The sequence below is a fragment of the Macaca thibetana genome, chromosome 7 (genome assembly GCF_024542745.1).
Source record: "Macaca thibetana thibetana isolate TM-01 chromosome 7, ASM2454274v1, whole genome shotgun sequence".
NCBI classification, from domain to species: domain Eukaryota; kingdom Metazoa; phylum Chordata; class Mammalia; order Primates; family Cercopithecidae; genus Macaca; species Macaca thibetana.
Genome location: NC_065584.1, coordinates 107,019,427 through 107,045,322, shown reverse-complemented (window position 1 = coordinate 107,045,322; position 25,896 = coordinate 107,019,427). Strand labels below are relative to the sequence as shown.

The 25,896-nt window shown below is 40.2% G+C and overlaps 2 protein-coding genes across 2 annotated transcripts in view; one reads left to right on the top strand and one right to left on the bottom strand.

Moving 5' to 3' along the window:
- The window catches only part of SH3GL3 (SH3 domain containing GRB2 like 3, endophilin A3), a 447,963-nt gene that overhangs the window by 404,747 nt on the left and 17,320 nt on the right, over window positions 1-25,896 (bottom strand). The window lies entirely within an intron of this gene.
- The window catches only part of HDGFL3 (HDGF like 3), an 81,235-nt gene continuing 64,176 nt past the window's right edge, over window positions 8,838-25,896 (top strand). Inside the window, exon 1 of the mRNA XM_050796210.1 lies at window positions 8,838-9,054. Within this exon, the coding sequence (XP_050652167.1) occupies window positions 8,971-9,054 (84 nt within the window). The 5' untranslated portion in view covers window positions 8,838-8,970. The remainder of the gene's footprint in view (window positions 9,055-25,896) is intronic.

The following is a 25,896-nucleotide window of genomic DNA, read 5'->3' as shown; positions in this document are numbered from 1 at the left end:
AAAAACAGACGCATACACGAATGGAATGGGATAGAAAATCCATAAATAAAGCTGCACACCTATTAATACAACCATCTGATCTTTGACGAAGTCAACAATAACAATAACAAGCAATGGGGAAAGGACATTCTAATCAATAAATGGTGCTGGAATAACTGGCTAACCACATGCAGAAGACTGAAACAACCCATTCCTTTTGCCATATAACTTTTATAAGTTTTAGATCCTTTTGCCATATACAAAACCCAAGAGTTAGTTTTGTCTATGGCAAAAGGATCTAAAACTTATAAAAATCCTAGGAAAAAACCTAGGAACCTAAATGTAAGACCTAAAACTATAAAAATCCTAAAAGAAAACCTGGGAAGTACCATTCTAGACATTGGCCTACGCAAATAATTTATGATTAAGTCCTCAAAAACAAATGCAATAAAAACAAAAATTGACAAATGAGACCTAATTAAACTAACCAGCTTCTGCACAGCAAAAGAAACTATCCACAGAGTAAGTAGACAACCTACAGAATGGAGAAAATACTCACAAACTATGCATCTGACAGAGGTCTAATATCAGAATCTATTTGGAACTTAATTCAACAAGAAAAAACAACAACCCCATTAAAAAATGTGCCAAAGACATGAACAGACACTTCTCAAAAGAAGACATACATGTGGCCAACAAAAATATTTTAAAATGTTCAATATCACTAATCATCAGAGAAATGCAAATCAAAACCACAATGAGATACCATCTCACACCAGTCAAAACGGCTATTACTAAATGGTCAAAAAACAATAGATGTTGGCAATGTTGAAGAGAAAAGGGAATGCATATACACTGTAGGGAGGAATGTAAATTAGTTCAGTTTGGGGATTTCTCAAATAATTTAGAACTACCACTCAACCCAGCAATCCCCTTACTGGATATATACCCAAAGAAAAATAATTTGTTCTACCAGAAAGACAAATGTACTGGTATGTTCATTGCATCACTGTTCACAATAATGAAGACAGAGAATCAACTTAGATATCCAGCAGCGGTGGACTGGATAAAGAAAATGTGGCACCTATATACCACGGAATACTATGCAGCCATAAAAAAGAACAAAATGATGTCCTTCCAGCAACATGAATGCCACTGTGGACCATTATCCTAAGCAAATTAACACAGAAACAGAAACAGAAAACCAAATACTGCATGTTCTCACTTATAAGAGGGAGTTAAACATTGAGTACATGTGGATACAAAGATGGGAACAATAGACACTGGGACTCCAAAAGAGAAGGGGGAAGGAAGTGGTGATGGCTGAAAACTACCTACCATGTACTATAGTCACTACTTGGGTGACGAGATCATTCATACATCAAACTTTAGCAACACACAATTTACCCATGTAACCAACCCACACATAAAAACTCTGAACCTAAAACAAAAGTTGAAAATAATAAAAACTAAAATGTAATATGTTCATATTTTTGTCACTTTCTGTATTATTCTGGGACCTTAGACCTTTTTATTTCACTTACCTCAATCTCACTACTTGAGCCGGGACAGCCTGTAATCCCAGCATTTGGGAGGCCAAGGTGGGCGGATCACCTGAGGTCAGGAGTTCGAGACCGCCCTGGCCAACACGGCGAAATCCCATCTCTACTAAAAATACAAAAATTAGCTGGGCATGGTGGCATGTGCCTGTATTGCCAGCTACTCGGGAGGCTGAGGCAGGAGAATTGCTTGAACCCAGGAGGCAGAGGTTGCAGTGAGTCAAGATGATGCCACTGCACTCCAGCCTGGGTGACAGAGTGAGACTCTGTCTCAAACAACAACAACAACAACATCCACCCTCACTATTTGTGAATTTTTAATTCCCCATATATATAACTGAAGTAAGTGATCATTATGTAATTTTATAGTTTATTTTTCTTTAGATTTTCTCAAATATTTATTCTATTGTTCTTCATTTTGACCTGCATCTTGCTGTTTTTCTGGGATCATTTTCTTCCCACCTAACTAGTTCCTTTCAGTATTTCATTTAGTGCAAGTCTGCTGCTGATAAATTCTCTAGGTTTATATTTGTCTAAAAATTCTTTCTCTTTTATTTGGAAGATAGTTTGCTTTCGAATTTTAGGTTGCTAGTTATTTTCTTTCTGTTGATTAATCAGCTATCATTCTTTTTGCTGCACCTTTGAAGATAATGTGTTTTTTGCCTTCGTCTTCTTTTTATATATTCTCATTGTCTATGGGTTTCAACAATTTTACTATTATGGCTGCTGGTTTTTTTTTTTTTTGAGACAGGGTCTCACTCTGTCACCTAAGCTGAAGTGCAGTAGCACAATCACAGCTCACTGCAGCCTCAACCTCCCAGGCTGAAGTGATCCTCCTACCTTAGCCTCCCAAGTAGCTGGGACTACAGGTGCATGCCACCACTCCTGGCTTTTTTTTTTTTTTTTTTTTTTTGTTAGAGACAGGGGCTCATTATGTTGCCCAGGCTGGTCTCAAACTCCTGGGTTCAAGTGATCTTCCTGCCTTGGCCTCCCAAAATGCTGGGATTATATGCACAAGCCACCACATCCAGGCTCCTATTATTTTCTTAGGAGTGGTTTTTAAAAATATATCATGATTGATCTTCAAAATACTATTTAATCTATGGCTTGATATGTCTCACTTAATTTGGTTTGCTATAACGAAAATACCATAGACTGGGTGGTTTAAACAGGCATTTATTTCTAACAGTTCTGGAAGCTGGGAAATCCAAGATCAATGCACCAGCAGAGCTGGTGTCTGGTGAGGGCACATTTCCTGGTTTGCACCATCTTCTCACTGTATCCTCATAAGGTAGAAGCAGAGAAAAGAAGCAAGCTCTTGGCCTGGCACAGTGACTCATGCCTGTAATCCCAGCACTTTGGGAGGCCGAGGCGGGTGGATCACCTGAGGTCAGGAGTTCTAGATCAGCCTGGCCAACAAGGTGAAACCTCGTCTCTACTAAAAATACAAAATTAGCTGGGCGTGGTGGTGCGTGCCTGTAATCCCATCTACTCAGGAGGCTGAGGCAGGAGAATCACTTGAACCCAGGAGGCAGAGGTTGCAAGGAGCCAAGATCATGCCATTGCTCTCTAGCCTGGGCAAAAAGAGTGAAACTCCATCTAACAAAAAAAAAAAAGAAAAAGAAAAACAAAGAAAGAAAAGAAAAGAAGCAAGCTCTTTTGTATCTCTTCTTATAAAGGCACTAACCTCATCATGAGAACTCTATTTTCATGACTTAATTACCTCCCAAAGGCCCCACCTCCAAATACCATCACATTGGGGATTAGAGTTTCAATGAATGAATTGGGGGTGGGAGGATACAAACATTCAATCTATAGCTGTATTGTTAATCAGTTTTGGCAAATTCTTGACCATCATTGCTTCAAATACTGCTTCTATTCCATTCTCTCCCTCTCATCATCATTTGGGACTTCGTATTAGATTTTTCGCCGTATCTCACAGAAAAATAATACTAACTTACAAATACTAGCTAATAGAAAGTTGGTGTGAGTATACTGTTCTTTTCTGGTTTTTCCTCCCTTTTTTTCCTCTGAGCCTCTGTCTGAATATTTTTCCTTTTGATCCATCTTCCAGGTCACTGGCTCACTTCAGCTGTATCTAATCTGCTATTAAACCCTGCTTCTGTTATTTGTTTCTACGTAACAAAACAGACCCAAATTTTGTGGCTTAAAACAGCTGCCATTATTTACTTGCTCATGGTCTGTGATTTGGGTAAGGCTCAATGATGGTAGTTTGTCTCTGCCACATAGTGTTGGCCAGGATAGCTTAACTGAGGTTGGAGGATCCAACATGGTTTTGCTCACAAGTCTGGCTTCCAGTCAACAAAGAGACTGGAAGAGTCGGGGACTGGTTGGGCCTCTTTCTCCTCTCTTTCATTTTTCATTCTCCAGGACCTACCTCTCTCCATGTGCCCCACTCCTTCTCCATACTAGCAAGGTATTTATGATTCTCTCCATGGTAGGTCAGCACTTCGAGAGCGTGAAATAAAAGCTACTAGGCCTCTTCATGTCTAGGCCTCGAACTATCAAAATATCATGTCTCCCACATTCTTCACTCTATATGGTGGCCCTTCAGATGGTTAGATATAGATACCCCAGCCTCCTGTAACACTACTTCATTTGGCATAGTTTTGATTCCTTCATTATTCCCTATGGGTCCTAGATCTAGAACAATGATGATACATAACAGTACTCAACAAATATTTATTCAATAAATGAATGAATGCTAATGAATAATATAATTGTAATCTAATGCTCCCTTCAGCAGCATATACACTACTACTGAAACAATACTAGCACAAATGGTAGGCAAACTTGCAAAAATCTTCAAACCTTTAATATCTTCCACATCTTGAACCCCTTCTCTCCAATTAGCTAGTAATTCTGTCAAATCACCCAGTTTGCTCCTCAGCCTGCCACACAACAGTGAAGAGGTGAGAATGAAAACAACCTCAATGAAATAGTCCTTAGGCTCACAGTCTCAGAACTCCTAGGACCTAAAGCAATCCCTTTTTCAATCCCCAAATAAGGTCCCAGGTAGCTCAAGCAGTGCCTTCCAAGATCATTAATATTTCTGGGGTTATGATTGAGGTGCCATCTGTATCTCTACTTAGTAGCCTAAATGCAGTTGCTGCTGTTACCCATCCCTACTCAGGCAATTCTGGCTGACCCCAACATTTAACCCCAGCCCTCTCCCTTCATGGCCCATATTGACTCTACGGTGCCTTTTATCAACTTAGAACTGCCCCTGATGCTCACACCAACATGGGAGTTGTCTCTGTCACTACAGGTAGTATATTACAGTTCTTTTATTTGACTCTCAAGAGTTAGTATCTTACAGCCCTTTCTCTTTCAAGGAATGTGAGACCAGTCCCCTGGGGATTGGGTTAAAAGACATTTAAGAGATACCTCTAGTGGCAAAAGTAATGGAAATGGACTCTGATGCAAGGCCCAGGGAGCTCTCTTCTAACATGGTGAGTGAGTGTGTGTGTGTGTGTGTGTGTAACACCAAATTTTCCTGAATCGCTTTCCACAGTTCTTTTCACCACACCATGTAAGTAACAAAGATAACAATATCAAGTAACATTTAGTGAGCATTTACTATGTGCCAGACACTGTTCTAAGTATCTTATATGTATCACCTCATACATAACTTGGACAAAGGAATAGATTTGAGGCAATTAAAGCATTATGGAATGGGTGAATTTGGGGGCAAGATTTGAAGGAACTGTTAGAGTTTTACTAGGAAGCTAAGTGAAGATATGAAAGGAGAGTGACAACAGGATCACATCAACAATATACATATATGTGTATGATTGAGAAGAGGATGGCAAAAATAGATCAAGAAGCCAAAGGCAGGGAAAAGTACTAGCCCACAGGGATTTGAGGATGCTGAAATAAAAAGTGATCAAAGAAAGTTGATATTATCACCATTTGTGAATGGATTTCCTTCTACGTTTCAGAAGTAAAATTAATGTATGCTATTTTGATATAGTAAATAGAGCAGCTCCTGGGGCCACACTGACTAAAATAAATCAGACTCTTTTAATGGTCCTAATCATATCTTTAAAGAGTTACATATTATCTGTTAAATATTTGAATAGAGCATTGTTCTGGAATAGCCACAGCTTAGTCCTTTCCATAAAGTGGAAGAACCAGTCTGAAAGCTCTGTCTGCAGTGAAAGCCACAGGGCAATGCTTCATCCCCAGTAGCAATGTGTTGACAAGGTGGTCTGCATCCATCCTGGCTGCAGAGACAGATGGGCTCTTAGCCAAGAGCATTAGGAGATTCCTGATGACCAGCCAGAGGGAGACCATGTGGGTGTATTATTAAGTCTGACTTGGTTAGATGAGAGATTGAGAGTCAGGCAAATGACGTGTGCTGAGCAAACCTGAAACCAAAGCCTAGATTGGGATAAATTTTCACCTTCTCAAAATTACCAAACTCCATCAATTATGCACTCTACTGGCTGCTTCTCCTCATTACAAACTAAAATTTCTCCTAGCCTCCACATTTTCACCTCTTACTCACATCTCAATCCACCACTCTTTGGTGTCTTCCCAATACCATTCAGTGAAACAGTTCCCAACTGTTTCATCAGTGATTTCTCAATCACCAGGTTCAACATACTTATCTCCTTCCGTATCACACCTGACCTCCTTGTGGCATCTACCCAGACATTTCCTTCCTTCTGGAAATTCTTTTACTCCTTGGCTCCTATGACACTACATTCTTCTTTTACCTGACCCTTAGATGTTGGTGTTACCTGGTTCCAAACTTGGGCACTGCTTTTCTCATTCTACAGTTTCCAGGGCATCCTCCGTTAAGGTTTCAGTGACCACTTATATGCTGATATCACTCAAAAGTCTATATTCTGTCTTGACCACTTTCTCTAAGCCATGTATTTAGCTGCCCACTAACTATCTCTCTGGATGGCCCATGGAAATCTCAACACATCCCAAACCACTCAAGATCTCATCTCCAAACTTGCTCATTCTTCATGGATTTCTACACCCTGGTGAGTGTCAAAACTAATCATCCTGCTGCTCCAGCCAGAAACCAGGGAATCAGTTTCTACCCTTCCTCCTTCCTACCCACCTGCCACCCAAAGAATCAGCAAGCTTTATCTCAGCCCTTGTTTTATCTCTCCTGGTGAGAGAAAATCAATGGAGGTCCTACTCCCAGCCTCTCACCCTCAAGTCTAGTCCCATGCTGGCCACCAAAGTGATGTCTAAACCTGAACTGTGATCATGTCCCTCTATTGCTTATTGCCCTCCTCTGGTTGGCTTCCAACTGACAACCTTTCCCCTCTCATTTCTCTCCTCGTCCCTACATCCACCCCGTGCCCACAGGGAGGCTGGACTATAGATGCAAGCAGGCAACAGCTAGGGCTTTGGTGGCTAGTCAGAGGGATCTGAGTTTGATATATGAGGATACAGAAATCATTCTACAGCTTCATGAGCAATGTGTGACATTATGGCAGCTGCATACGGTAGGTTCTAGAAGAGAGATGTTAGCAGATTATTACAACTGAGGCAAAGAGGACCTAGACTCATCTTCCACAGTGAGAAAAGAGGAAAAAAATGAATCTGTAGGACAGGTAAGTACAGGTCAATACCAAAAAAAGAAAAAAAAAAAAAAAAAAAGGAAAATCATGAGATGCAAGTAGCAAGGAAATGCATTGGTAAAGTAATGTAAAAGCACTACTCACAAAGTAAACAATCCACAGGAAATCTAGAGACTTTAAAGCCCCATCATAGGAAGCCCAGCACCACAGAACAAGAGCAGGGGTTAAAACGCACACACCATTCTACAGGGCCAGTGAGGGAGGCCAATGGTGGGGAAAACTTTAGCTTCTGTAAAAAGGAGAGAGGATAGACACAACTAGCAGAGAATACAGACACAAATGAGAACTGTCCTTGTGACAAGGTGAGGGCCACAGAAAGCCAGCAGCATTTAGGAGGTATGCCAGCTGACCCCTTAAAGAAGGTGGGCTACAGCATGATTAAAGAAGCAGCATTCATTCATTGGGCAGACTCTAAACGACTTATTCATTCTACTTACTCCTCACAAAGAGGGTGTTAGGAAGATTCTTACTCTCAAAATGTCTTTGAAAGCGCCCAGCTAGGAACTTTAGAGTAAAATAGTGGTAAATGAACATGTTGTTCTAAAGCTAATGAACTGTATACGTACATAAATCTTCAGAAAGGGATGCTAATTTCAAAAACGTTGTCCAAAAGGTTGCCAGGATTGGAAACAAGTGACGGGCCAGAGTAAGTCCTTTTCACAAACACTGCAGGCCTATGAAACGCACAGAGAGAAACATAACCGCTTATGGACTTTGGACTTATGTAGTTCCAGGTTCGAATCCCGTCTGTGCCATTCAGCAAATCAGAAAACCTCCCAGGACTCCAATTAAATAGCTTGCCCTAGGTGGGTCACACTGCATTGTTAAGGGCAGACCTGGGGCGAGAGCCCAACAAGGTCGCTGACTCCGGAGCGGTGCTCTTTCCGGCAGCTTGGTGCCCAGCAAAGGGTCCCCCGGGCCTGGAGCGCCTTTGTCCCCGACTCACCAGAGAGCACCCGCGGAAGTGGCTGACTGGGGGTAGCCAGGCAGGGGTCGAGTCAGCGGGAGGTGTGCGTGGGACCGGGGGGCGCGAGTGGGGAGAACCCCCAGAGTGGCGCGGACTGGAGGGGAAGGGGGCGGCCGGGTGGTGATTGGCTGGGCTGCGGCAGGCAGCTCCCGGCCAAGAACAAAAGAGAGCAGGCGGCTGGCGTCCTCCGGAGTAGGCGCTCCCGCCCGCCCGCCCGGCGCGGGCTTCCGTGCTAGGGAAGGACGCGCCCACCGCCCGCCTGCCGAGCAGCCGGGCTGGCGCGCTCGGTTTCTCCGCGAAAGCCGGCCGTGTACCTAGGAATTAACCGGCCGGCGCAGGAGGGGAGGGGAGCGGGAAGCGGGGTGGGGGGGATGCTGAGCGCGCGCGAGAACAATAATAAGATCGTGTTTGCGGTCGCTGCCCGAGGAGGAATTCGGAGCAGACGCGAGGCCCGGCGCTCGCGCTGCGCCCGGGAGCCCGGTAGGGAGGCCGGCGGCGGCGGCATGAGGCAGGCGACGCGGCGCTGGTAAGCAGCGCGCGCGGCGGCGGCGGCGGCGGCGGCGGCGGCGGGGACCTTGGCGCGGCCGGACGCGGGCGAGCGCCGAACGGCCGGGGGCTCCCCTCCCCCGCTGCCGGGCCGTGATTTGCCGGGCCTGCTGCGCCCCCCGCCCACCCCTTGCCTCAGCCGCCGCCTCGCTGCTTCCCCTCGTCGGAGCGGCCGCTCGTCCGCCCGGCTTGAGGCCCGCGGGGAGTGCGGCGCAGTCCGTCGGCCCGCGGGGGGGCGGCCTCCCGGCATCTTCGCGGCAAGCAAGGACTACCAGGAAGGGGAGCGGCTGGGATGGCGCGTCCGCGGCCCCGCGAGTACAAAGCGGGCGACCTGGTCTTCGCCAAGATGAAGGGCTACCCGCACTGGCCGGCCCGGGTGAGTACCGCGGCCGCGCGCGGGCCCGCCCGCCCACCATTTTCCCCTTCATGATGGCGCGCCCACCCCCTTTCCCCATCGCCTCAGCCGCGAGCCCGTAGTTCGCGGCCGGCCGTGGTGAGGGCTGAGGGCGGCGCGGCACCGAGAAGACGGGGCCGGGGCTGAGGCAAGGGCTCCCGGCCGCGCCCGCACTCCGCCAGGGCGGCCATCCTTCCGCCCACTTTCGAAGGCGGGTCCGGCCCCCGCAGGCCCGACGCTGCCTTCCTCCTGGAAAGCCGGTGCCGACCGGGAAGCCACGCCGCCGGGCAGCGGGCCTGGGAAGGAGGCTTCGGCTTCGGACAGGGTCGTTAGTGGATACCCTGGGTCCCGGGCGAACGTCGGGGCAGATACGGCAGCGGGGTGAACGGCTGTCCGCGAGCCGGCGAGTGCCGGCGGGCAGTAAATCCTGGAAAGGGGTAGTGGTCATCCAGAGGCCAGCAGGAGCCTCTTGGCAGTTATTCATCCATCTCTTTGCTTTCCAGACTTGTTGAGTTTTCCCTGAGCGTGATTCCCGGTGCCCCGCCTGCCCTATCATTGTCCCGGGGTACGTGCCTTTCTGGTGCCTAACGTTCTTTTAAGCCGACCTCTGATAGCCGAGAGCTAGCAGCCTAGCTCTGACTGGTGGGTCCAGCAAGCTTCTTGTGCCTTTCCACCTCCATATTTGTTTTAGGTAGACTCTCAAACCTTATTCTTGGCCTCCTACTACAGTCCACAATAGCTCTCTCTTCCTACATAACAAGGTTGTCGTTGGGCTGTTTTTCTAGAAAGCATCTGCATGTAATACATAGCATTCACAATTTTTATTGAGCCCTTTGAGGAAGACACGCAACACTGCCATGTATGCTTTGTGTTTTAGAATAAATCCCTTTTTTTTTTTTTTTTGTATGGTTGGCAGTTGATTGCTTGAAATAAATCTTGTGAAAAAGAGGGTCAAGGCATTCTGGAGATTATATTGGTATCCTTTAGGAACGGAAACAGGCATGGAGAAAATTGGCATAAATACAGAGTGTGAGCTCTAAGGTGTTATATTGTAGTCAAGTGAAGATAGCAAGACCAAGGAAAAAAAAATACACCCATTCACAAAAGGAAGTGACATCACGAGTGGCCAGACTGAAATTTAGTGAAGTTGAAGTAATGGATGGACATAATCACTTTTTAAATATTTGGTTTGGCACGATTGTCAGATGGAAAGAACACTAGGCCAGGAATTGGGGGACCTGCTGTCTGGTTCATACTCTGTTATGGACTAATCATTTCAACTGTCTGCATATCTATTTCTGCAACTGTAAAATCATCTCTAGGATCCTTTCCAACACCAACAACCTCAGATATCAAGAGGAAAAAACAGTCTTATTCAGGTTCCAGTAGACTGAAAATAACTTCACATCTGAACTGTAGGTTGTCCTTAAAATAAGACAAAGTTTTTAAGGTAGAATAGCTGGTTATTTTTTATGCTGTAATACAATATTGCTTAGACAGGCAAGATTTGTGACTTTAGGAGTCCCTGAATATATTTGTGACTTTAGAAAATCGCGGAATCTATTTGCCAAGTAAGAAATGTATAGCTTTAGGGCGTATGTGTATAAACACAGCCAAAGCCAATTAAAGGTTACCATTACCAGTTAGTCATTTCCTAGTAACATAATGGCTTTTCACATTTTTCCTTTGAAAAATATCTTCTGAGAGTCAAAAAGAAAATAGACTTAAAATTTCATTAACATGTTGCTTGCACAGGTTGGCCACCTGTAGTAATTTGTGAAACAGAAAAATCCTACAGAAGTGGTCCTAGTTGTATATCTAATTGTACATAAAATCCCTCTAAGTGATAATTCCAAATCAAGGCAAAATGGAAAATAAAGTGAGGAAACAAAATTTTTAGATAAAATAAGTACACAAAAGAAAAATCTGTATCCATTCACATTTAACGAGCTCTTCAAGAAACAACCTAAGACTCAAAAAAAAAAAAGTGTTTTCTCTTGAGTGGCATGCTGCAATTTCCAAAGAAAGGTAAAGATTAGAAAAAGAAAAAGATTTGAGTCCCCTTTTTTACAGTGCATATACTTCACATATGTTTTCATTTTTTTATCCCAATTCTATGAGGCATTATTCCCATTTTACACCTAGTTATAGCTGTGGAGGTGATAATGTTATAAAATACTAACGGGGAAAAAAAAGTCTTGCTTATTGAAATTTCAAATTCTATCACTTGATATGAAGGCCAGTTATGTGGGAATTAGATACTCTGGGGCCCCAAGGACTCAAACTTAGGAGGAAAACCAGGAGGAGACAAATTTCAGAGTACAGGTTGTAGGAAGGAACTTTGTGTTAGAGCTGGTTCATGCAGGAATGGAGAAGCAACTTCCCTGCTCTAGGGAAGATGTTTGGTCCTAGGCAGCCCGTTGTGAGGAATGTAGGTCAAGAGGATTCAGAATTCCTACAAGTTGGATTCAGCTCTTGGCTCGGCTTCACACTGTGACCTTGTGCATGTTCTGTAATCTTTCTAAGTTTCCATTTACTCGTCTGTAAAATAAGGATAATTCTCACCTCACAAATACAGAGTATCTAAAAGCACCAAGTGATGGTACTTGTATGTTCCTACCATTTCCCTTTTTGAATTTCTTTTTTTTTTTTTTTTTTTTTTTTTTGAGACGGAGTCTCGCTCTGTAGCCCAGGCTGGAGTGCAGTGGCCGGATCTCAGCTCACTGCAAGCTCCGCCTCCCGGGTTCACGCCATTCTCCGGCCTCAGCCTCCCGAGTAGCTGGGACTACAGGCGCTGCCACCTCGCCCGGCTATTTTTTGTATTTCTTAGTAGAGACGGGGTTTCACCGTGTTAGCCAGGATGGTCTCGATCTCCTGACCTCGTGATCCGCCCATCTCGGCCTCCCAAAGTGCTGGGATTACAGGGTTGAGCCACCGCGCCCGGCCCCCTTTTTGAATTTCTAACTTTCCCTTGTATCACTACACTATTTTAAATTATTATTTGTCAACTTTCTTTTTTTTTTTTTTTTTTTTTTGAGACGGAGTCTCACTCTGTCACCCACGCTGGAGTGCAGTGGCTGGATCCCAGCTCACTGCAAGCTCCGCATCCTGGGTTTACGCCATTCTCCTGCCTCAGCCTCCCAAGTAGCTGGGACTACAGGCACCCGCCACCTCGCCCGGCTAGTTTTTTGTATGTTTTTTAGTAGAGACGGGGTTTCACCGTGTTAGCCAGGATGGTCTCGATCTCCTGACCTTGTGATCCACCCATCTCGGCCTCCCAAAGTGCTGGGATTACAGATTTAAGCCACCGCGCCCGGCCTATTTGTCAAGTTTCAACTCGTTATTTTTCCAATTTTTATCCTGAAAAATTTCAAATACATAGATAAGTTTAAAAAATTATACTGTGAAGACCCATTTATCTACCACCTAGATTCTACAATTAAATTTCATTCTACTTGCCCTTTCATGCATCTGTTTGTATATTCATCCCTCTATCTACGTAATAGTTCCTCTTATTTTAATGCATTTCAAGGTAAGTTGCAGACATCACCATAATTTACTCCTAGGCACGTGCATGCTGTTACCTAGTGGTTAATACTTTGAATGGATCATTTTCTCTTTTGAGGTAAAATTTACATAGAATGGAATGTAATTACCATTCGATGAATTTGACAAACGTGTACATTGGTATAATATAAATATACCTCTGTATATAATATGTGTCTGATATATATGTATATGTGATACATATCATATGTAATATAAATACATGTAGCTATACATTGGCATAATACCTACCAAGATAAAGAACAGTACCTACGAAAGTACTCTCATGCCTCTTTCTAGTAGATTCCTGTCCTCCTCCTTTCTTCTCCCCCACTGTTCAGATGTATTATTCTAACATTAAATAGCAGCTGGGCTGTTTCTCATTTAGTATGCCTAATTTTGTATGGCTTTAAAAATTAGAAGTTCCTCTGTTATGGATTATCTAGCTTAATACTAAAAAATGCTGAGGCTAAAACAAGAGTCTCTGAACTCTTCTGTTTGTGTACCCTGTTGGTAAAATAATTTGAGCATACATCCCTAATATATGTAAATTTTCTTTATATATGCATGTACTTTCTGTTACTACTATATACAGCATAAAATAAACGCAAACTAAAAGGGATGACTTGATGAAAACGATGTTTTAAAATTTTCATTGCACAATATCGTTAACAGTAATAATACTTATTACTTATAGGTTAAATTCATATTTTTTAAAGTCTTAATTTTTGAAATATTTTCCACCTGCTTCTTGTGAGATTTGACTAGATGGATGGTCATAGTTCTTAACTTCTGAAGAGATTTTCTAGAATGGAAGTGTCAGTTTAGACATTTCCTTGTTGTTTGCTTGTATCTACGTTACTAATATTATTTTTGTGTAGGAATCTTTCTTTTTTTTTAGCCACCTGTTCCTTTGGTGAGAGCTAGTTCAGTTAGAAGTAGATATTCCATAATCCTGCTCACACCAAATGGCAGTAAATCACAGTATACCCAATGTGAATAAACATAACCATCTGAATAAGAATACTATTAGTAGTGTCAACTTGCATAAAAAATATTAGTAAAATTTACTTTTTAGCTAAAAGAGTAAGAAACTGAAATCGAAATTCTATTTTCTTCCCATACCCCGCCCAAACCATTCCCTGAGATGTGAGCACTCTGTTTATGTTACCCCCTACTCTAAAAGGTCAGAAAACAATATAAACAAAAAGCCTCAAAATTCTTGTGCCTCAACTAAAGCACTTTTTTACATTTAAAATGTTATATGAGAATTCTCAAACATTGTTAGTAGAGTGTATTGATACAGTTACTTTAGAAAACTGACTTAATCTACATATGCTTACCTTGTGACATAGCAGTCTGTTCTAGGCATATACCCAAGAGAAATGAGTGTTTATATTCACCAAAATACTGTATACATAACAACTTTCTTCATAATAGAACAGGAAACAACCCAAATGTCCATCAACAGGAGAATGAGTAAACAAATTTGTAGTGTAATTCACACAGTGGAGTACTATTTGACCATTAACAGGAATAAATATACAGTGGTCACTGGTTTGCGGTGGGTAGAAAGGAGTTATTGAACGGGAGAAGGCACTGGAAATGTTCCCTGTCTTGATCTGCATGGTGTTACATGGGTGTATGTATGTAAAAATGTATCAAGCTGTACATTCAAGATTTGTGCACTATACTGTATGAAAGTTATACCTCAATTTAAAAAACACATTTTAGATGAGTTAGGGAGAAAGGAGAACTAATACTTTTACATGGATTAAATTTCACTATTTTTAGCTTTCAGTGAGTTTTTTTTTTTTCCTTTGAAAAAAGTGGCATCTTCCTATTCCCTTTTGACTTATTATAGAAAGTTCATTTTCTACTTTAGAGTGTTCTCTTTAGACTTTCTTTGAGTTCTGGTTTCAGCCTGTCTGATTTGTTTACCTGCATCAGTGTCTTTCTCTTCCTTTAATACTAAATGACTGCTTAACATGTTTTTGATCTAGCTTTCTTCAGCCTCTCACTTTGTAAAACATGAGAATAAAACATTTGACCTTCCTATTTATACAGCTTCAAGAGCTGAACTCTTATTGAACTTTTGTTGAGCACCTACTCTGTGTGAGGCATAGGGATATAGTTTTTTCATATCTCTAGCAATAGATTAAATTTGCAGCAATTCTAAAACATGATTATGAAGTGTTTCCATACCCTTTATTAATATAAATATTTGTTGGGAATTCGGTTTCTGATCCATAGCACTTTCAGGTTTTTTGCATTTGACAATGATCTATTAGAAGGTGATAAATTTATTTCTGGAGACCAGGCCACGTTATTTTCAGAGAATCATTTGGGACTTAAGTTCTTTATAATCTCAACATAAAGTAAGGTGTTTATAATCTTCATTACTTTGGCCTAAGAAGTACCTCAGTGGTTCAGTACTGGCACAAGCTCACTCAGTCTTTTTCCCAGGGACTACTTTCACTTTGCCAAGGAATTGGCAAATTGTCTCATTTTCTCCCTTAATCTGGGAACTAATAGGAACTTTAAACTTTTGATACCAATATGTACATTTTCCAATGCTCCCGTTTTAACCAGATGAGTCTCTATTCCTGGCACATCCCCTTTGGAATGCTCTAATGACTACTGTTCCTCCATAATTTGGAAAATAATATTAATTCTCTGAAGTCAGGTTTCTACTATTAGAGATTGTATTTGATTCTTTTGGAAAATAACTGATGGTTTAAAATTATGTACAACTTCATTGAAAAGCCTGTTCGCATTAGAAAAGCATTATAGGCTAGTAAGTACAATAAATATAATAGGAGTATAGAAAAGCATTATAGGCTAGTAAGTATAATAAATATAATATATTATTATATAATATAAATTACATAATAAATATAGTTTGAGCTAGTCAAATATCTTTATTTATTGGAGAAAGTTTTCTATTTCAGAAGTCTCAGATGTTAGAATCCAACCCACTTGATGTAGTTATTCGTCCACTACAAAAAGATGTCCTAATCACTTGCAGTGCTACTGAAAGCATGTCCTGTGAATGTTACTTGTCAGTGACAAAATAGGTACAGAAACTGAAATAAGAGTTTGAAATTTTTTAGAGCAGTTTGATGGAGTAGCTTTGTTTGTGACTCTAATAATTGAGGCTTACATTTTGAATGTCTTTTTATTTTTCTCATAATTTATTTTTATTTCATAAACATGTCCGTTTGCAACTCATTAGAACTTTAAAAAAGAAAAAAACAACTAGTCATTCACTACAGGTAGAGTAGAAGTACTGACTATAAAGGATCTTTAAAGGTCAATAGTGGTCCTAGTACCTAAAACAATTTGCTCGTATGGTGTATTTAAACTATTGGCAACTATGTAAAAGGGGGAATGGGTTGACCTTCATGTTATAAATATTAATTTCTCCTGCACAAAAATACCCTCATTAAAATAGAAGATAGAGATTGTAAATTATTTTTTTCTGTCTTCTTTTTACCTAGATAAGAATTTACCACAATTAGTCTGGTATGGTACTTACCACAATTAGTCTCTGTATGGTCACAGAGAGCCACACAGAAGTGGAAAAAAAAAAATAGAATAAAGTAATCTAATGATTGGTGAGCACAAGCCTTCAGAATGACATCCTCCAAATTTCTGAGGAAGCCCTGCAATGAAGAGAAAGAGAAGCAGACCAGGGGTTAAAAGACAAGTACTTCATTCCACCACTATCTTGGTTTGTTAGGCTGGGCATCTTTTTTATTGTGAACCTCTTTGTACAATAGGATGGATAATTCTTACTCTTTCCCTTCTTTTTCCTAAGGATCAAATATTAAAATGTATATGAAAGAACTGTTTGCTAATTAAGTTCCAATTAAGTTGCTAAATAATTATCTCCCAAGAACACAAAGCTTCTTATTTATACAGTGAGGGAATGTAGTCAAGTCTCAGTAACTGCTTCTGTGACTTGGAAGGTATGTTTTTCAGGAGCTGCTTTGTGGCTTTGTAATAGTGAGTTGGCAGTAGACTCTGGGAATCTGGGGACTTCCCATTGTTACCCATCCTATAGATTCCTGAATGTGATAGGCCATTTCTTTTTTTTCTTTCTTTTTTTTTTCTTGAGATGGAGTCTCGCTCTGTCACCGAGGCTGGAGTGCAGTGGCGCAATCTCCGCTCATTTTAACCTCCGCCTCCCGGGTTCCTGCCTTAGCCTCCCTGGTAGCTGGGACTACAGGTGCCTGCCACCACACCAGGCTAATTTTTTTGTATTTTTTTAGTAGAAACAGGGTTTCACTGTGTTAGCCAGGATGGTCTCCATCTCCTGACCTCATGATCTGCCCGCCTTGGCCTCCCCAAGTGCTGGGATTACAGGCATGAGCCACCACACCTGGCTTTTTTTTTTTTTTTTTTTTTGAGACGGAGTTTTGCTCTGTTGCCCAGGCTGGAGTACAGTGGGGTGACCTCAACTCACTGCATCCTCTGCCTCCTGGGTTTAAGCAGTTCTCTGCCTCAGCCTCCCAAGTAGCTGGGATTATAGGTGCCCACCACCATGCCTAGCAAATTTTTTTTTAAGTAGAGACTAGGTTTTACCATCTTGGCCAGGCTGATCTTGAACTCCTGACCTCATGATCTACCCGCCTCGGCCTCCCAAAGTGCTAGGATTACAGGTGTGAGCCCCTGCACCCGGCCTGTGATAGGCCATTTCTAGAAGTTCCACAGGGCTTCAGGATTTGGGGGCAAGATAAATTGGACCACATTAACATAGAAAAAGGGTCTAAGAATAAGCTATTCTTCTCATCCGATCATTGAAACTCATATTCTGAGTAGATTCTCTAAGTCTGAATATAGAGTCTATACAGCTACCCAGAAGTAGAGGTGTCAGTGTAGGGGAGTCAGTGATAGCTGCCAGGTTGCCTGTATGGGGACTGGAAAATTTCTGATCATATAGTAGTGACTTCTCAGTTTCTATTGCAAAATACGAGATGAGAGTGGTTTTAAGTGATAGTTTCAGTAGTGGTTAGCACACATAAAAATAAGTTTCACAGAAGATTAAGGACTTTTTATGATGTAGACAGATCAGAAAATAAACTCAACTTCAGATCTCTATTTCCTTTTCCTTTGACACTGAAGTAGTACTTTAGTATTAATGACATGTTTGATTTTGGAGGAAATGCTTGTTCAGAGGGAGTAGTATAAATTCTCAGTTAGATTTTAAAGTTGTATGTTGAATGGTTTGAAAATTAATTCACTCTAGACCACTATTTGACGTTCAAAATGAAACCAACTATTTTATTTTATTTTATTTTATTTATTTATTTTTTGAGACGGAGTCTCGCTCTGTCGCCCAGGTTGGAGTGCAGTGGCCAGATTTCAGCTCACTGCAAGCTCCACCTCCCGGGTTCACGCCATTCTCCTGCCTCAGCCTCCCAAGTAGCTGGGACTACAGTCGCCCACTACCTCGCCCGGCTGGTGTTTTGTATTTTTAGTAGAGACAGGGTTTCACCATGTTGGCCAGGATGGTCTTGATTTCTTGTCCTCGTGATCCGCCCGTCTCGGCCTCCCAAAGTGCTGGGATTACAGGCTTGAGCCACCGCGCCCAGCCCGAAACCAACTATTTTAAAACAAGTTATAACTTTTCTTATCTCCTTCACTGGACTATTACATGATGATGAAGTCAGTAATTTTGAAAAAAAATATTTAGACTTTGGAAATGAGTTGTTGCTGATTGATTGCAGTCTAATGGCTTTCAGGTTTTTTGACTATAACCTACAGTGAGAAATAAATATTAATTCCCATCCCAGTATGTGCACATGCATGCACACACACACTCTGCTGAGATTTTTATATGATTCGTTTGTCCTCACCAAAACTCATGTTGAAATTTTATCCCCAGTGTGGCGGTGTTGGGAGGTGGGGCCTAGCGAGAGGTGTCTGGGTACTGTTGCTGGTCCTGTGGTAGTGAATTCTTCCTCTCTGAAGACTAGGTTAGTTCTCTGGGAATAGATTAGTTCTTGCAAGAGTGAGTTATAAAGCAAGTTTTTTCCTCCTGTTTGGTTGCTTTTCATGTGTCCACTTTCCCTTTGACCTTCTTTGCCATGTTTTGACTTAGCATGTGGCCCTTACCAGAAGCTGAGCAGATGCTGGCACCATGCTTAGACTTTCCAGCCTGCAGAACCATGAGCTAAATAAGAGTTTTTTTAGCTCATGTAAAGAAAACTCATGGTAGAGTGATGAAAAGGATGAAAACTCATGTGATGCATTCTGATATTTTTGTATTTCATTTTATGTAAAGTCAGGTTGCAACCTGCTAGATCAGTTTCATTACCTACAATTTGAAAAACGCTGGTCTGGTCAGTAGGCCAAAGGGAAAGTAATCTATGTGAGTTGTATGCGTTTATATAGAACACAAGTTGGATTTTTGAGATGATGATTTGTTAATAGTCCTGAGCTTTTTACTCTGCTGTAGCCACAGTCTTACATGAAGGTCACGCGAACATAAATTAAAGCAATAGTGTATTGGGTCATTGAACTATCCAGGCCAGTATTTCCTCTGATCCCAAAAACTTATATAGATTTTCATTCTCATCTTCCTTTTAATCTTTGAACTGCAAATGTATCAACAACTATATATATAATTAATTGGCTTCTTTTTTTCTTTTATTTTTTGAGACAGAGTCTCTCTTACCCCAGACTGGAGTGCAGCAGTGTGTTCTTGGCTCAGTGCAAGCTCTGCCACCCTCCTCACCCCCACCGACCCCCGCCCCACAGGTTCTCCTGCCTCCCAAGTAACTGGGATTATGGGTGCCCGCCACCATGCCTGGCTAATTTTTCATATGTTTAGTAGAGATGGGGTTTTGCCATGTTGGGCAGGCTGGTCTCAAACTTCTGACCGCAGGTGATCCACCCTCTTTGGCCTCCCAGAGTGCTGGGATTACAGGCGTGAGCCACTGCACCTGGCCTATAATTGACTACTTAAAGGTAGTAAGTTCCACACATTTGCTGACTACCCAGTTATATACACTGTTTGACAAACTAGTGTTCTCTGGCTGATGATATTGAGGCTGTGGGGTTTTCCTGGTTTGTGGGACTAGACAGTGGAGGTATCAAGCTATCTATGACTGAAGATGATGAGCTTTTATGAAGGTCAGAAACTTGAAGATAGGACAGGTTTGTGGTACCCTTTAAAGTGGATGTGAAGTTTTTGCGATTAATGCATTTCTAACGGTTTTGTATTTCCTTTTTAATTATTTCCTTGCTACTATGAGATACAGCAATCTGAGTAGAGAGAACCTAGTATTGATGATAGGAAGGCATTCTTCGATTTTTTAAAATATACATTTCTGAAAAGTTATTGTAAGCACAGTTTTATGTCTTACATCTGGCTCACTCATGTAAAATATGTAAAATTTTATTAGAAAACAGACCCACTGTACTATTATAAATGAAAATATTTTCAGGTAAAAGAAATAAGATTAGATTAAATTTTATGATACGCCAGGTGTTCAAGAACTCTGGCTATTCTCCAGCTCAGCACTGACCCTATCTTATGCTATGTGTGGTGTCAGGGGAAGGACAAAGCCTTTGGTAGAGTTATGAAATATCATGGTCTCCATTCTTCCTTTTGAGTAAGCTCCTGGGACAAAGATTTATTTAACTACAAAGGATCAGGTAACCCAGAACAAGTGTGTCCCTTATTTTTATATTGTAAAAGCAAATGACAAAAGTAGTGCGGCTTAACAAGAGTGGGCATGCCCTAGGTCAGTTCCTTGTACATCTTCCTCAGATGTTAGTAGATACATTTACTATTCTTTTTCAGCCTTTTCCCCTCATTTTCAGCAAATTGTTTTACCTTCATACTTCACAGAGAAAATAGATGCCAACAGGCTTGAACTACACCTTCCTATCCTTTGCTTATAAATGAAAATCACCTCTCTCAAACCCTCCCTCCCTCCCCTCCCCTTTCTCTTTCTCTGCTTCTTTTCTTTTCTCTGGCTGTAGATCACATTTGTACCCCTCTTCTGGAAGACAGTAAGGTAGGGGAACAAAAGCCTTGTGGGCAGATGAAGCCATTTCTGCATATTGCCTCTACCCCTCAGCAGATGAATGACCTTGGTCAGATTACCTAATCTCTTAGTCTCTGTGGACTTACCTGTAAAATGGAGACAATAATACCTTCCTTTCAGGATCTTTTCAAGAATTATGAAGATAAAGAGCCTGGAGATAGACAGGTGATCAGATGTTAGTTTTCCTCCCCTTTACCCCTTTCCTGTCCTCCTTACTGAAACCCTCTTCCTGTTATTTGATGCCACCCTTTTCCTTCTTTTATTCAATATTTTATGAATATTTTTTGAATGTTTGATATGTTCCAAGCACTCTAATAGGTGTTGGGGTAGAAAAGTGACTCAAAGTCTGTTCTCATATAATTTAAGCCTCTTCCCCTCTACTAGCTCTTTCTCTTCAGACTGGAAATAATTTATCTCCTCTTTCAGGCACTGCCCTCTCTGCTTCCCTTGATAGCGAAGCTTCATAAAGGACTGGCCTTACTGTCTCTTTCTCACCCCTCTCCCAGAGGTCATCATGACCTGCCAAGCCAAATAACACATTTCATTCATTTTTGCCTGTGTGGAATTTAGTACCCTGTTAAAAAAATTCTCTTCCTTTGGCTTCCCTCATGTGTTTCTTTTTTTAATGAAAAGATTATTCCATTTCTCTGATGGTGCTTTTGCAGGTTCTTTGGCTTCTGCCACCACTCTTTAGGATGGTATCTTTCCAGATCTGTGTTTCTGGCCCAGACTTGCAATTTTTGAGCTTCAGATCCGTGATTTCTTGCAATAGACAGTTCCATCCAGCTGTCCTTCAGGTATCCCAAGTTTATTTTCAAAAGTAATCTAACTGCCCCTCCCCACCCAAGTATTCCTGCTTTAAAAGATAACTATCTAACCAGTCACTCTAAAAAATAAACACCTCAAATCATCCTAGATGTTCCTTTTACTATACCTCCCATATTGTATTGACTTCCTAATGATCTCATGATTCCCATACCCTTGGAGGCCTGGTGGTAGTTCTGGTGGAGAAAAGTGGTGTGAGGTTTGTTTTATTGTATAGCTCAGGACAGCGTAAGGATGCTAAACTCAAAAGAACCTGAGGCATATTTATATTTTAAACAATATAATTTCAGAAGAACAAAGTTAAATTAATAGTATTAATTTGAATTTTATTGGTATTATAATTTTGTTTCTATTTAATAATTTAGATTTTTGTCTTGGTTTTATAGTGTGTGGTTATAATATTAGGTTAGTGCAAAGTAATTGCACTGTAACATAAGAAGTTTACATCTTTTGTTATATTTGTGCATATTTTCGAACATTATGGAACTTGTATATATCACATACCACATTTTGTTTATCCTTTTATCAGTTGATAGGTATTTGAGTTGTTTCTACTTTGTCATTATTTGGTTGAATAATGCTGCAGTGAACATTCATGTATAACTTTTTATGTAGACTTAGGTTTTCAGTTCTTTGGGTATACACCTAAGAATAGAATTGCTGGATTATATGATAACTCTGTGTTTAACTGGTTGGAGACTTGCCTGACTCTTTCCCAAAGTGGCTACACCATTTTATCTTCCCAACAGCCTAATTGCCCTGGGTGGAACCACCAGTGCAATGTTGAATACAAGTGATAAGAGTAGGTATCTTTGTCTTGTTCTTATCTTAAGGGAAAACTTCCAGTTTTCACCATTAAATACAATGTTTTCACCATTAAATATGATGTTAGCTGTGAGTTTTACATAGATGTCTTTTATCAGTTTGAGGATATTTTATTTTATTCCTCGTTTGTTGAGTTTTTTTTTTAAATCATGAAAGGGCATTTGTTATTATTAAATGTTTTCCTACATCTATTGAGATTATTAGTTTTTGTCCTTTGTCCTGTTAATATGGCATATTGCATTGATTGATTTTCATATGTTAAACCAACTTATATTCCTGGGATAAAACATCTTGGTCATTGTGTATAATCCTTTTTCTGTGTTGCTGGATTTAGTTTGCTTGTATTATTTTGGAGATTTTACATCTATAGTCATAAAGGTTATTGGTCTATATTTTTCTTATGATGTCTTAGTATCTGATTTTGGTAATAGGGTAATACTGACTTGAAAAAATGAGTTGGGGAATGTTTCTTCCTCTTCCATTTTTGGAAAGAATTTGTGAAAGACTGGTTTTAATTCTTCTTTAAGTATTTGGTATAATTCACCAAGGAAGCCATCTGGTCCTGGGCTTTTCTTCATGGGTAGTTTTTTGATTACTTGTGGTAAGTTTTTTGATTACTAATTCTCTGTACTTGTTGTAGTTCTTCAGATTTTCTGTTTCTTCAGTCAGTTTCAGTAGTGTGTGCCTTTCTAGGAATTTGTTCATTTCATTTAGGTTACCTAATAGTTTGGCATACAGTTGTTCATAGTATTCCTTTATAACCTTTATTTCTGAAAGATTGGTAATGATGTTTCCCACTCTGATTCCTGATTTTTGTTTATTTGAATCTTCTCTTTCTCTCTCTTTTTTTTTTTTTTTATATTTTTAAATATTTTTTTGGCGAGAGGGGATCAGTCTAGCTCAAGGTTTGTCAATTTTGTTCATCTTTTCAAAAAAACTTTTGATCTTGTTTATTTCCTCTACGTTTCTCTTTTATTTATTTCCATTCTAATCTTTATTCTTTTGTTCCTTCTACTTGTTTTTTTTTTTTTTTTTTTTTTTTTTTGAGACGGAGTCTCACGCTGTTGCCCAGGCTGGAGTGCAGTGGCGCGATCTCGGCTCACTGCAAGCTCCGCCTCCTGGGTTCACGCCATTCTCCTGCCTCAGCCTCCTGAGTAGCTAGGACTACAGGCGCCCGCCACCACGCCCGGCTAATTTTTTGTATTTTTAGTAGAGACGGGGTTTCACTGTGGTCTCGATCTCCTGACCTTGTGATCCGCCCGCCTCGGCCTCCCAAAGTGCTGGGATTACAGGCTTGAGCCACCGCGCCCGGCCCCTTCTACTTGTTTTAAGTTAGTTTGGTCTTTCTCTAGTTTCTTAAGGTAGAAGATTAGGTTATTGATTTGTGATCTTTCTTCTTTTTAAATATCAGTGTTTCCAGCCATAACTTAAGCACCTCTATAAGCACCTCTTTCACTACATCCCATAAGTTTTGGTAAGTTGTGTTTTAGTTTTCATCACCTAGAAATATTTTCCAGTTTCCCTTATGATTTCTTCCTGTCAGCGGTTGTTTAGAAGCATGCTGTTTAATTTCTACATATTTGACTTTCCCAAATTTCTTTCCATTGTATTGATTTCAAATTTGATTCTGTTGTGGTCAGAGAACATACTTTAAATTCATTGAAACATGTTTTATGACCTAACGTATAGTCTCTCCTGGAGATTATTCCATCCTGCACTTGACAAGAATGTGTATTCTGTTGGGTGGAGTGTTCTATAGATTTTATTTGTTAGATCTCTTAGGTTTATAGTGTTTGTCTTATGTTTGTTTGTTTTTTGTTTTGATCTTCTGTCTAGCTGTTCTATTCATTATTTAAAATGAGTTATTGAAGTCTTCACCTATTATTGAATTGTCTATTCTCTCTTCAGTTCTATCACTTAAGGTAACTCTTTTTGTTTGATTTTGTTGTTGCAGCTTTGGTAAGCTTTCCAATTTTTAAATGCTGTAAAATGGTTAATATGTAGCAAGCAGTTATCAATGACTTCAAAGTTTAAGAACTCACTTTAAAACCACTTTAGGCCTGGGAACTTTTTGAGATTGCCTTGGGTATCCTTCCAATTAATTTCATGACTGTTGCCCTGTTCACATTTCATTCTTCTTAGATCAATTCTAACCATTTTCATTTTCCTAGAAAAGTGTAGGGACATGGATGCAGCTGGAAACCATCATTCTTAGCAAACTATCACAAGAACAGAAAACCAAACACCGCATGTTCTCACTCATAGGTGGGAACTGAACAATGAGATCACTTGGACTCAGGAAGGGGAACATCACACACCGGGGCCTATCATGGGGAGGGGAGGGGGGGAGGGATTGCATTGGGAGTTATACCTGATGTAAATGACGAGTTGATGGGTGCAGCACACCAACATGGCACAAGTATACGTATGTAACAAACCTGCACGTTATGCACATGTACCCTACAACTTAAAGTATAATAATAATAAATAAATTAAAAAAAAAAAAAAAGAAAAGTGTTTATTTCATGTGCACTGTAAAACATCTAGCATAGAGTAAAAAATACACTATTCTAATTTTTAAGCCTCAATAATCATACAGCTTTTCAGTACTAATTTTCTATTATTTCTGTTTTTCTATTTAATTCGATTTGCCAAAGGTATGTCAACTTTAATGGTATTTTTTCCTCCAAAATTCTAGCTCTTGGATTTTTGTTTCCCCCTTTTTTGTTAATCAATTCTTTTTTTTCTCTAAATCATTACTTTCTGATCTCATCTTCACTACCTTTCCCCAAGTATATTTTTCTTTTCTTCTATTTCAAGCATAGTGAAATAAAGTCTTACTTAATTTCTTTGAAATCTTTTTGAAAATGAAAACTTTTAAAGGTAGTTTTCCTCAGGTCGTATTTGGCTTCATGATGTAGATTTGAATAATTGGTGTTTTATAGTCATTTTCAAAATAGGTTTTGTGATTTTCATTTCTAAGTTGGCCCAAGAAATGTTTAGGAGAGAATTTTAGGAATTATAACTGGCTAAAGAGTTTTTATGTAATGCTTTATTGTTGTTTAATATGGTTACCTTGTCAGATTATGTATCTTTTTAAACTATTTTTTAATTCGTTTAGTTTCTTTTCATATATGATCAACTTTTAAAAAATGGTTTTTGTATTCCTGAAAAGAAAGCTGCTTTAGGAATCAATAAGTATATTGACTTAATAAATAAGTCAATAAATATAATGGACAAATATAAATATATTTATATTTACTAACATATTTTTAAAAATTTTTAATGTTTATTTTTTGTCAACTACTCTCTAAAATGAAGAGGTATATAAATCTAACATAGCTATTATATTTCTACATATCCGGCCCCTTTTTTAACTGTTTATTTAATAAATGTCAGGGCTTTATTTGGCACATAAATGTGTGTAACTTGTAACTTCAGGATGGAGTCAAAATATAGTGATCTGCTATTTCATACTTTCTAGCACATAAGTTATAGTACTTTGTTGGATCTTAGTCTTGTAACCTGTTTTCATTTTTGTTTATATTTCACTAATATGTCTTTATCC